This window comes from Mizuhopecten yessoensis, unplaced genomic scaffold (assembly GCF_002113885.1).
Source record: "Mizuhopecten yessoensis strain PY_sf001 unplaced genomic scaffold, ASM211388v2 scaffold8381, whole genome shotgun sequence".
NCBI classification, from domain to species: domain Eukaryota; kingdom Metazoa; phylum Mollusca; class Bivalvia; order Pectinida; family Pectinidae; genus Mizuhopecten; species Mizuhopecten yessoensis.
This window is the reverse complement of record NW_018407519.1, coordinates 1,019,897-1,032,589: the sequence shown is the minus strand read 5'-3', so window position 1 is coordinate 1,032,589 and position 12,693 is coordinate 1,019,897. Positions and strand designations below refer to the sequence as shown.

The window sequence follows — 12,693 nt, the reverse complement described above, 5'->3', positions numbered from 1 at the left end:
ACAAGCTTTGTAATGATCCCTTAAACATAATGAACATCGATATTGAAGTTTAGAATAAAATACATATTTACATGTAATATATACGTATACATACATTTTTATATTGAAGATATGCGTATAAATTGATGTTTAAAATACATATATTGAAAATATATTATCTATTGAAGTTGGAAATGTAAATGTATTGAATACCTTCTTATATAAGTGCTTTCGTGGTTTAGAATATAAATCTCCATTTTGATAGCCCATATGTCATTGTTAAACTACATCTAAATATGTAATAACGTTAAACAATGGCCACCACAGTGATATGAATTGTATTACCGATTTATTACAACAGACGTATAATTTGACAAGTTGTATGTGTCACTTGTACTCGATTGTCGTCAGAATATGATTCAGATTGATAACTAATTTGATTGGTGCTAATGATACCATACAGCACTGCACTACTCATTCCATATATAACAATATCTCCAGAGTTGCAGACGCATACATAAACATATAAGGGATATAAGTCTATATTGTATACAATTCGTGTGATCGTTGCTCTTTCTGGTCTGATTCGGGTGCGCTTAAACTAATTGCAAAGCTAAATGTGAACTAAATAGGCGACCATCCTTCTAGAACTAGAAGTTGGTAAGGGCTGATGGTAAACTTTCCATAATTTTGCTGCAATATTTCTGAAAAACCAGTTTGTGCAGATCACAGTAGTAGAAGATTGTGGAGCAATGAACTAGATTCCATGGACCACAGTGGTTGATAAAGGATGAAACGTCATTATTACGGTCCTTTCTAAGTAAGTTTCTATTTACAAAATTCTTTCAATAAACCAAATAAAGATAAATCAATTATCATTTGTGTATGTTACATATGATATTTATAATTAAAATTGTATTGATATATATTATATAATAATCCCTTTTGTAGAAAAAGAAGGATTTAAAAGGTTTTCCTCTATTTATACAAAATTGAGTCCCCTTGGCCCAGTGATGCTCCAGACCAAATAAGGATAAAAACCCTTTCAACGCTCCGGTAGAAGAAGGATTTTAAAGGTTTACATCTACTTCCCCTATTGAGCCCCACCCCTCTGCCCCCAGAAGGGTCCCACCTACAATTTATACATCATTTTATGCATCATTGGACCAATAAGCTTGAGTCCCCTTTGCCCAATGAAGTTCCTTACCAGATTGGGATAAAATCCCTTAATCCCAATGGTAGAAGAAGAATTTCAAAGATGTTTACCTCCATTTCCCCTTTTGGGCTCCGTAACTCTGCCCCAAGGGGGCCACACCTACCGTTTATACAATATGAGTTACCTTTGCCCTAGGATGCCCCCGACAAAATTAGGATGAAATCCTTTAATCCCTATTGCAGAAGAAGGATTTTAAAGGTTTACCTCTATTTCACCTATTAGGCCCCTGCCCACAGGTGGGCCACACCCACCATTTATACAATATTCAGTCCCCTTGACTCAAGGATGCCCCAGATAAAATTTGGATAAAATTCCTTAATCAAAATGGTAGAAGAAGGATTTCAAAGGTTTTCTCCTATTCGGGCACCACCCCTCTGCCTCCAGGGGGCCACACCCACTGTTTATATAAATTTGAGTCCCCTTGGCCCAAGGATGCTCCAGACCAAATTAGGATAAAATTCCTAAATATCTACCGTAGAAGAAGGATTTAAAGGTTTAACCTCTATTCCCCTTATTGGGCCCCGGCTCTCTGCCTCCAGGGGATCCACACCAACCATTTATACAAAATTGAGTTCCCTTGGCCTAAGGATGCTCCAGACCAAATTTTGTCGAAATCTACAGGGCCGTGACGCTGCGCCATGGCATAAGCTTACTTGCCCTTCGCGCAGGTAAGCTAAAAAAGAAAGAAAAAATGGCCATGTTATACTTTTTCTTTTCACCCAACTGTATAACCTCGATACTCTAGGGGTTACGCTCACTTTAGCTTTATCCACACCTTGAATATGTCAGCAAAATTGAAGGCATGCTACTAGCTATGTGGTTGGTCTCTGGTAAAAAAAACACCTGACCATCGTTAAGACTGGTGCATGTCCTTTGAAGTTTACAAAAGAGCAATAACCGGACTTTAAAGCCGGTCAATTTTACCGTTACGCGACCGACATTTCTTTGGATGTTCATCAAAGGATCAAACTAGTCTTCTCGTCTTATCCACAAGGTGGTGCACATAGTTAAGGATGAAGAGGGCGATATTGAGCGTAATCCTTTAGAGTGCACATAGTTAAGGATGCAGAGAGCGATATTGAGCGTAACCCTTTAGAGTATGACCTAACTGGAACTTGACTAGCTTGTAGCTTTTTACTGTTACGAAGTGAAAAGAATGACCCAACCATGTGGTTCTCGAGAGGTCGCTTAAAGCTTTCAACACATCCAATATTTGACTTCTAGGAGCTTAATTTAATACAGGTAAAATCTTTCATTCCAGCAAACTACCTGCTGCATATCATAACACAATTAAGCCATTGTGGTTTTTTGCCCGCAGAAGTCCTAAGCTTCAATACTTGACCACATGACTTTCAATGAAGGTCAAGATAGTTTTCTTTTAGGTATTGTTTGTTTTTTGGCCCATCAACAGTTTAGTAATTCTGAGCCTCGTCATTTCAAATTACATTTTACCCTTTCTCCCTTGGCCCTCGCCCCACCCCTTCTCTTTCTATCAATGTTCCAAACACCCGCTTCTAAAGTAAAACTTCAGTGATAAGTATTTTGTTTATATAAACTTTTCATCCATATTTCATAACAAGGTTACCGCGAGCGGTATATAATACGCCCGTCACACATTGAATGAGCAGTTGTTTGTATGATTGAAATATATGAAGTATTTGTGAGTAATTGATATTAAAAGAGAAATCATTCAACATAACTGGTAGATCGGGTCGAGCGGACACTGTTTCGACAAGTTATGCATCGCATTAATGAAACCAAGGGTAATAACTCCAGTAATTACGGTCGGATAATGGCGGTTATCAAACTTGTCCGTGGTTTCATGGTAATTAACCTTGTTGTGAAGTTTGAAGTTAATCCGTTAATAATTACTCGAGATATCGAGCGGACACTGTTTCGGCAAGTCCATAAAGGGGCATAACTCCACAAATTATGGTCGGATAATGGCGGTTATCGAACTTGTCCGAGGTTTCATGGTAATTAACCTTGTTGTGAAGTTTGAAGTTAATCCGTTAATAATTACTCGAGATATCGAGCGGACATCGTTTGCCCACCCGCCCGCCTGCCCGCTCACGTGATAACATAATACGTCCGCGTCTTCGACGGGCGTATAAAAATAGTAACATATATCTATATTGTCAGAATTTGTGCAAGTTTTATGATGGAAGGGGTTTTATGAAACTTTCGCCTGCTCCTACTGCTGTGTTTAAATACAATAAAACGAGTTTGATGTAGAACATGTGGATCTGTAGAGGTTGTTTAAAAATAAGGTTGATTATGGCCAACAGGTGAGCTGAAAATTAAGTCTCATATGGAGGAGTCTGCAGTAAACATGCATCCTGACAAACTGTTTAGTTTTCATTTGGCAAATTCGTGAGAGAACAAACATGAACAATTTAAATGTGTGCGTGAAACTAGGGCTATAACGATAGGCATACCTCTCGATACGATATGTATCGCGGTACGATATGATACAATATATCGTTGCAGCCCTACATGAAACAGAATTGAAAACACGTTATAACATATTATTGCACAATCTTTAATGTTTCTATTAACACAGTGATATCTAACGCTTTGTAGCTTTACATGTATTTAAATATATTTCATTTCATATGTAAAGCTTGGTCATTCATATAAAACATTCATTCAACATCGTATCCCCTTTCAATCACTGACTGATGTATCTAAATATTACCAAAAAGTCAATAAAATAAGGCGACTAGGTACATTGTATTTATACTAGTAAAACTTTGATTTATCACCTGCTTACTGCTGACTTTCTAACTATCCTCTTTTCCTTTTCAATTCCTGTATACATCTCTCTTCATGTCATGCCAAATTTCCTTTTAACATCATAATTTTGATGGTGGCAGTATAAAATATTTTAGTATCTAAAACCATTTAATATACACTTGTACAATGTACAAAATTATGTGCTGCATCCAAATGTATCTCCAATATAACATTCACTTGTGGCAAACTTAACAAGACTACCTGGTTATCACTCTGTTAAATATAAGTCAGTGCCCAGTCTAGCATTCATTATAAGTTCCCAAGGCAAACATGAAGGCAGCATTAAATTGGAGACCCTTCTGAATGTCTAAACAAAACATTTTAATAATGCAAACTGCATATATCAAACTGCATACGGAATTAACGGGGGAAAAAACCAACATGCCTAAACAGACAGTCTATCAACTTAAGTATCAAGAACGATAGACAAATACCAGCTTAACAACATCAGTAAGGGATTGCTTGATTTGAAACTTTTTTCCGATATTGCTCTGACATAAGCATTGATGAATTAAAAAAAACAAATTCTTCAGGGTATGAAATAAACCAACTTGATGTACAAACTTTGATCCGATTTGCCAATATATGCAGTTTCTATCACCTATCACAAATGAGAAGAAAGACGGACTAATGCACTTCATCTATATATGAGGTAAATAAGCCATGATTTTCCCCATTCGCTATAGGTACATATGCTTCGGGGCTTTGTTTTCCAGATGAGTGAAATTTATCGATTGTGATACAGGGAAAAACAGCTGTAAAATGATTTGCTACAGCACAATATTATGACAAAGTAAACATAGATCTGGTATACTTTGTAAATACATCTTAATTACAAGAACATTTCTTTGGTTGACTTGAGTATTCAATATAGGTAACAAAAAACGCCATATTTATACTATGCACATTCTAACTTTGATCCCGTTATAAAAAATAAATACTGTATGTTAATAATATATTCATATCTCAATATAAACCCTTTCTCCAGTCAGTAAATAAATTAGCTTTATCTGACAGGTACATGATATTGAACACTCAAGGCTGTACAATTTCAGTATTAGAGCACCAGTCTACAGACAGATTTTGAAAAATCAGCTACTTAACCAACCTAGATTTTCATCGGATATAGTGTTTGCCAGCCTCGACATACAATTGACTGGTCCTGAGCATTGGGCTAGTTATAATGCACTTAAAAGTCTCTAGAAATATTGGCTAAACTTTTCTTTTATAAGGTATAAAGTCACATCTGACAACACGTTTACAATCCACATACACACTAAACTAATAAAGCCTATCCATATGGTATGAATGTTTTTCAACCTTGCTTCAGTAATATCTGAACTGGAATGTGTTGCGTAACTGTAAAAAGTATAACAAAATATAAGTGAAAGTGAGGACATTTAACACGATATCACCAAATCGAAATACACAGTTTTACAAAAATATGTACAGCGTCAGCTAAGAAAAAAGGCAAAAAGTGTTTGATCATATCATGCAATATGTAAAAGTATAAAAAAAATCAGACAACCTCTATTTAGAGACCACCTGTGTTAAGAGACAACTGTTGAAACTCCCCATAACAGCAAATTTCATTTGTGCTGAACCTATATGAAGACACCATTTGCAATAAGACAATATCATGTACTTCCTGACTTACTTCAAGAAGGTCCTAATTTTTTTATTTTGATTTAAGGACTGAAAGTGAACTCCTTCTACAAGTTTGACTAAATCAATTATTGATTTCCGATTCTTGGCCCTGGTAGTTTAAAAAAAAAGCTTTTGTCAGAATTACCACTAAAATATCATCATTACAATAATATGTTTGCTAGGTTGGCCATTGAAAAAGTATAACAACCAGTATATTCTAAAATATATTATAACTGTGAGAATAATCACAAAAATGTTAAATTTAGGGCAACCCATAAGACAATAAATTTGCTGGGATGTTCCCTTAAACTTCATTAATGGTTGGAGGGAAATTGAAAAAGTATTACTGTTAGATTTGCTAAAAACATAAAATAATTGAATTGAAAAAAACATTTAAATTAGATTTGTACTGTAATAAATACATAAGTACAGTATACATAACATATTGAAAGAAACGACTGATTTGAGTGTGACAAAATCAATATTCATGTACCATATGTATCACGCAATAAACCCTGGGTGGGCTTATTGCTGGATAAATAAGGTAAGTGAATCGCTATTGGGATGAAATCTTTCATAAGTAAACAGTGCATTGGCTTACAGTGCTTTGGTAACATTGCATAAAGCTAATTTTGAATTCTTAAAACATACTTGTACATACTTTTCAATACAAAAAAAAAAATCTAACAAAATAACTTAAATTTCTATAACTCATCCTTTGGTAGGTATCCCCCATAGTTTGTTGCCTGGCTGCCGACAAATTCATCATGTTTGTCAACCATTTCCTCCTCGGAGAGTTTGCCATCCTTGTTTGTGTCTGCATGCTGTATCAGATGTTGTGCCTCTTCTAATGAAGCTTCCCTGTTGCTAGGCAACACCCATTCCACGATTTCCTCACGGTCAAGCTTTCCATCACCATCCCTGTCATAACTGCTAAACTGCTCCTCTTCATAAATCTCCATTTCACGGTCTCCCTCTCCATCTGGTAAAAAGAACAGATAACAAAACATACAATATACCAAAAATATTCAAGAATGAAACCTAAGACACAATGGCAAGTATCAGCAGACATATCAGTTTTTGAAATAAAGTTTTGTATGTCACATTTAATCTAATAAGCACCCAATTTGTTTTCATCTTTTGTTTATGGACAGGACTCACTTGTGATTGGTATCTTTTCAATTGTACTTTATTTCATTATATTTCAAATGCAAGGATATAATACAAATATGCCCAAAAGTTAATATAAAGATAACCGCAAAGGAACATCAGGGAACATTATAGAGAAATAATAGAGTTATCATTTATGATATAAATCATGTGACTTCAATTATTTGCCCTCACAGATAACAATAACTAATGTGCCCCATTTTTCTTTACTTCAGGCGACAAATTTTGACAAAAATTGTCCTGAAGAAGCCCACTGTTCAGACGAAACCTGTAGAAGTTTCCTAATAAATAAAACTCAACTTATCCCAAGCTTGTTGCGACTGAATTGTTACAAATTTGGACAATCAAATCTATTAACAAAGACTTTTCAGAAAAAATCAATACCTATACAACTATTGTTAGACCCTGTTTTAGGGTCTAGTGCTCAGAGCTCTAGTGTCGGTAGGCAAACCCATGCCTGCCACCACACAGGTTTCAAACCCTGTTAAACACTATAGACATCAGGACCTTTAGCAATGAAAGTTCCCATCACAGTTATTGTCCTGTTAACAGAGCCTGTATTAATTAGAGACCACCTGTATTAAGAGACCACCTGCATTAAGTGACCACGTCATTGACTTCAGAAGGTGGTCGCTGTATACAGGATTGACAACCTACTTTCTATATACATGTACACACCTCTTTTAACATATTCTAGTTTTGAAATATATCCATCTCCATCCTTATCGTAGTCTTTCTGTGCCCTGGTGAGTTCTATCTCATGCATGTGTACGTAGTCGTATGGATGTGTGAAAGCACGATATTCTTCCTCATCTAATGCTTCATCTTTGTTTAAGTCGGCAATTTTGAACTTTTCCTGGTCCTCTGATATCACCTGGATGTCAAATCACATTAAATAAAACAAAATATTTCAGAGATTGAAATGAAATTGATCAAAAATTCATGAGAATTTTTTTTCACAAGTTATAACATACAGTACAAGAAAATTCCAAATTGAAAATGTCTCACACAGTTATCAGAGGCTAGGACTGATATCTTGAATTCTGAAGCAGTCAAAAATACATGGGTAGGGCAGTTACCTGATCATTACAAGGTAATTTATATAGTTTTCTTAAAAACAAAATAAGATAACACATCGTGTGCAGGTATTGATTTGAGTGCACCAGCCCTGGCATTATTCTAGTTTATGAAGTGGGGAAAAAGGTTTAAACATTAAAAAAACTCATGCAAGTTAATTTTTGTCCTTGGGGGATTTTTTTTTACCACAGTTCATACATAAGCAAATTAATTTAGTATAATTGTCCAAAATTCCATACACACCAATTTTCTGTTCAACAGGACAAATTTGATGAATTATTACTTGTTATTTTCTATACAGTATAGATAAAAATTCCATGTTGATAGGATTTTCATTTGTGGAGGGAGAAAACCAACATTAAAGACTGTGGCCATACCATATTCTTTGTATATCAGGTTGATCCTGTTTATGTTCCTCATCAACTAGCTGCTTACAGGTTTTACACTGTACGCTGATAAGAATCCCAAGTGGTGGCACATAATCAACCTATCAGAGATAATATTTTCACGATGCCAGCCATGGTGTCCCTTTTGGAAATTGTAGTAGCATCTTTGTTTTTAAACACTTGGATTTTCATTTAAAGAAAAACATTCAAATCCGGAGGAGTCACATCGACAAGAGTTTCAAGTAGGTTGCCATAGCGGCTATTTTGCATGCAAGTTATTTAGGCTCAATCTAATTTGAGACCAACAACAGTTCATATCCAATACACTAGTGGAGGCCTTTTTTTCTGGGGAAGTAATGTTAACAAAATTCTTTGCAGGTAGATGTCAGTTGTGAGCTATTGCGATCGATATCAGTAGATCTGATGAAAATGTTATTTTTTCAAGTGACAATATTATAAATGACATTGGTTTTTACTCCCTAACTAAGAAGTTTAGAATACCTTGTTAAAATCTTCTAGGTCATCATCGGTGAGTTTGTTATAGTCCTCCATATCTTCTGAGTTGTAGCCATACACTTCAGAAATGAACTCCCGCCATGTTAATTTCCCATCTTTGTCTTTATCCTGTTTCTCAAATTCTTCCAATGAATCTTCCGCATCAAGCTTCCTAATGACCAAGATGAAGGTTACAAAAATGTGTACTACATCCTATCTATGTTTTATATAATAGACAAAATGATAGGAGACATTTAGTGACCGTGTGTCTCTTTTTAACTAGTAACATTAAAAGAACAGTCAAATTTTCATAACATTTATTTTCACATTTCATTTTATAGATACTTATATATTAAAAAATAAATGAAATATTTGTCATTGCGATTTATTAATCAGGAGGTCAGAGAGGACATATGTGCAAATTTTTGTTTGTGTACATGGTAGGTAAAGTCACAAACTAATATGTACAGCAAATATATACAGCAAAATAAGAAAGTTTTCAGGCATTTAAGCAAACAAATCTGAAGTTCTATTTTTTTTATCAAGTCATATTAAAATGGAAAAATAACCAAAGCCAGCAGAGGATAAAAGGATGTTTTAACTCAATGATATTTTAACTTAAGGCAATGTGATTATCACACATTATCTGGTCCCACTGCATCTGTGATGTTGCATGTGACCTTATAATGAACAGATCTGACTGTGGTAATTATGTGACACACTGTCTACCAGTAATAAACACAGAATGTGCATATATACCTTAATAAATACACTTGGATAATTTTAAAGTATTTATGAATTACATACATTATGGCATTACACATGCACTGCGGCAGAGATGTACAATTTGAATTGATTGATGGTCATCACTACAAGATTTGTGTTAAAGTTGGTGGAAAATGTCAATTTTTTATTTTGAAAATATTGGTCTGGCTGTAGTGAGACTATTTTAAAATCTACCTGCACGCTAGTACCCCAAATATGAAAACTGTACATGTACACCCCTGACCACAGAAATTTGAACTTTGACTCGAGAAAATGTAACTCTTTGTCTGTTTTCTTGCCATTAAAACTGTAGATCAGGCCCATGCCAATAGATTGTAAATTTTAAAGTCAGGTGCTAACATAATATAATCCAATCAAAGCTGGGCGTACATCCACAATTAATCTAGTTGTAAGGAAAACAATTTTGCAGTTTAATAAAATAAACATGTATAATGATACTGCAAACAAGGGAAAACAGTGTTGTAGTATAATAAAAGATACCACAAACATACTGAATGGATACTGACAAGCCCAGGACTATTATCATACTTACTTAAAGGATTCCATGACCCACTTCATGAGTTCCTCTTCTGTGACAAATGTATCCCCATCCACATCCATTTGTTTGTACAGCAGGCTGAGTCTCCTCTTAGCCTCCTCTGGAGGAAGTGTATCAAATTCTTCTTCTAGCTCCTTGGATCCTGTAAAAAGGAAAGTATATGAAAAGCCAATTCATCAGCAAAAGTCTATGGATGAAACAAAAAGTTTGAAACGTCTTTTATTTGTTTTTAAATAAAGAACTTTCAGTGAGAAGGAAAAGAAAGTGCAGATCGAGCCAAATATAAGACTTATTACCAGTCTAGATCTTAGTCTGTACTTGGAGCATTTTTACTTTAATCATTTAAAGAATTAGAAATATTGGCATTCTACAACCGGTTATACAGCAAATAGTGTAGAAATTCATACAGAAACAGAAAATTTCAAGCGTAAATCAATTAGATAATCTACAACCATAAAGCAAATGGTGTAGAAATTCATACAGAAAAAAGAAATTTAAAAAGTATCAATCAATTAATTAGGAGAAATTTCTTGTACACAGCCACAAATTCCAGTCCTCTAAGAATTTTAACAATATAATTGAACTAGCTGAAATTCTTTAACAGATAGGTTATCAGGAATTTTGTCTAGAAAGCATGTCACAGAGTGAAAACAGCATATAAGCCTTTCTAAAGCAAAGGACAAATTAAAAGTGGGCAGTGATTATGCTGGTCTGTCAGTGTCACTGTGAAAGATCTAATCGAGCTATTGATAAAAGATATGTGTCTATGAAGGTCACACTTTCAGTTTAGTTTTCATCTGACAAGGTCAATGTTATCAAAAAACAAACCCAAAATGGCTTCATGGTCAAAGTGAGCATTGTGCTCTCCGTTGCCATCAAAGTGGTGTGAATCAGACTGGACATGATGACTGCCATGCTGGGTTTGTTCCTGATCTCCACAGCTCCAGTGGCAAGATACCAGCAACAGGACAGCGCAACACACTAACTTCATCACTGAAACATTCAACAGGATAACAATCAATTATTGTTGTTCAGTGGAACCTGAATAATGCCCCCTATACTTTTTGAACCTCTTTTACTGTCAATTATCTTAAGGCTTCTATCCCTTTTTCCATTTTTTCAAAAAAATCCTTTAAACATGTATATATCCTTTCATATATTGCCAAACCTCCTTTAAACATGAAAATGTTGGAATGATAACAGTGTGGTAAGGTTTTTAAAGTCCCCATTTTCTGTCATTTTTTCTCAAGAATGATGTTATCTTAATATTGCCACACATTAATGTAATGCCAAAATTTCATTGGATTAATAAGTGCAGTGTGATGAAAGTTCATTATAATAGTGTTACTTAAAGGGGACCAAACAACCACTGTTTTATGTTGATATTTGAAGAACGGCAGCGCAATGATCAAAACAAAAATCTTGCTTGCCAAATGATGACAGAATAACCACTGGAGAAGAAACAGAGGATATAAAATGGTTTCCTGTTGAATATCATGTTTGTATGTATCACTAAAATGAAAGAAAGTGCTGTGATAACTTTTTAACATTTTGCAAGAAACTGATCCCAATGTGACCTAAATTGACCAAACATGTACAATCATAGGTACATATTGCAAATAAAAAAAATGTACTTTATGTAAATAAGTGTCTATATATGAAGTGAACTTAATTTCTTTCTTTTCTTTTCGCGATATATTCCTGTATCGAGCACGGAATTAGATGTTATCTAAGTCCGTGATTGTAGTTAAACTACAGTATTATTCAACTGTTCAATTCGCAGCATTATTATTATTTTTTTTTTTCTTCTTCTAATTTACATACCTTTAATGACAATTATACACCAATATGTTTCTAACTGATAGGCAGATGAATGGACATTATATACAAGACAGAAATTGCCATATCATACGACCACTCATACATGCGATCACCACAGCAACAGCTGCTGGCTTCTGTTTAGTTGTTATCTAAGACGCCTCCTGCTCAGAACCCACCCAGACTTGTTCAGAATTACACAGCATCTTATAGGCTAACACCATACTCGTAAAAAACAAGAATGAAAGTATGTAATGGAAACAATAATAGATAATATGAAATGAATGCAAAATGAAGCAAATAGTCAACTGTTCAAACCTGATCTCTTGAATCTTTTCCTTTGTCTAGTAAATGCAACGTAGATCTCAGCTTAAAATTACTTAAGGCGGAATAATCTGTCTTCCGGTTCAATGTTTATTACACGTGGAAGATAAAAATCGTTATCATCAGGTGCAAATTCGTGCTTTGTTTTAACATGCAACGTGGCTAACAGTGATAGATCAAAGGTGACATCTGATGACAGATCGACCGTAGCTCGTCAGCAGCCGGTGTTTACCGGAAGCGGAAATCCTTGGGATTGGGGAGCGAACGTTATTTACAGTGTATTTACTGTCTTACAAAAATGTTTAGAAATGAAAACGTAAATAGAGGTGCATTTACCACAATAACCCCTTTTAAGCAAACCATTTATTAATTATTTTAACATGTAGATGACGGAGACCTATCATATGTATTCATTGGCGAAGGGATCATACCATTTAGGTGGCACACAACAATTCAAAAAT

The 12,693-nt window shown here is 34.9% G+C and overlaps 1 protein-coding gene across 1 annotated transcript; it reads right to left on the bottom strand.

Moving 5' to 3' along the window:
* Positions 1 to 3,724: 3,724 nt before the first annotated feature.
* Positions 3,725 to 12,465, bottom strand: LOC110455785 (calumenin-A-like). The gene is made up of 6 exons (XM_021506148.1): positions 12,227 to 12,465; positions 10,919 to 11,083; positions 10,085 to 10,232; positions 8,773 to 8,938; positions 7,487 to 7,682; positions 3,725 to 6,620 (listed from the first exon to the last, which is right to left on the bottom strand). The coding sequence occupies exons 2-6, from the start codon at positions 11,079 to 11,081 to the stop codon at positions 6,343 to 6,345; spliced, it is 951 nt and encodes a 316-aa protein (XP_021361823.1). The 5' UTR covers positions 11,082 to 11,083; positions 12,227 to 12,465; the 3' UTR covers positions 3,725 to 6,342.
* Between the last annotated feature and the right edge of the window lie 228 nt (positions 12,466 to 12,693).

Bases quoted from the DNA above. Each gene is read 5' to 3' on its own strand.
- LOC110455785 (XM_021506148.1), bottom strand. From the start codon at position 11,081: ATGAAGTTAGTGTGTTGCGCTGTCCTGTTGCTGGTATCTTGCCACTGG. The intron at 8,939-10,084 runs GTAAGTATGATA...CTTGGTCATTAG, and splicing joins TGGGTCATGGAATCCTTTAA to GAAGCTTGATGCGGAAGATT. The intron at 6,621-7,486 runs GTGTGTACATGT...TCTTTTTACCAG, and splicing joins ACTAGAATATGTTAAAAGAG to ATGGAGAGGGAGACCGTGAA.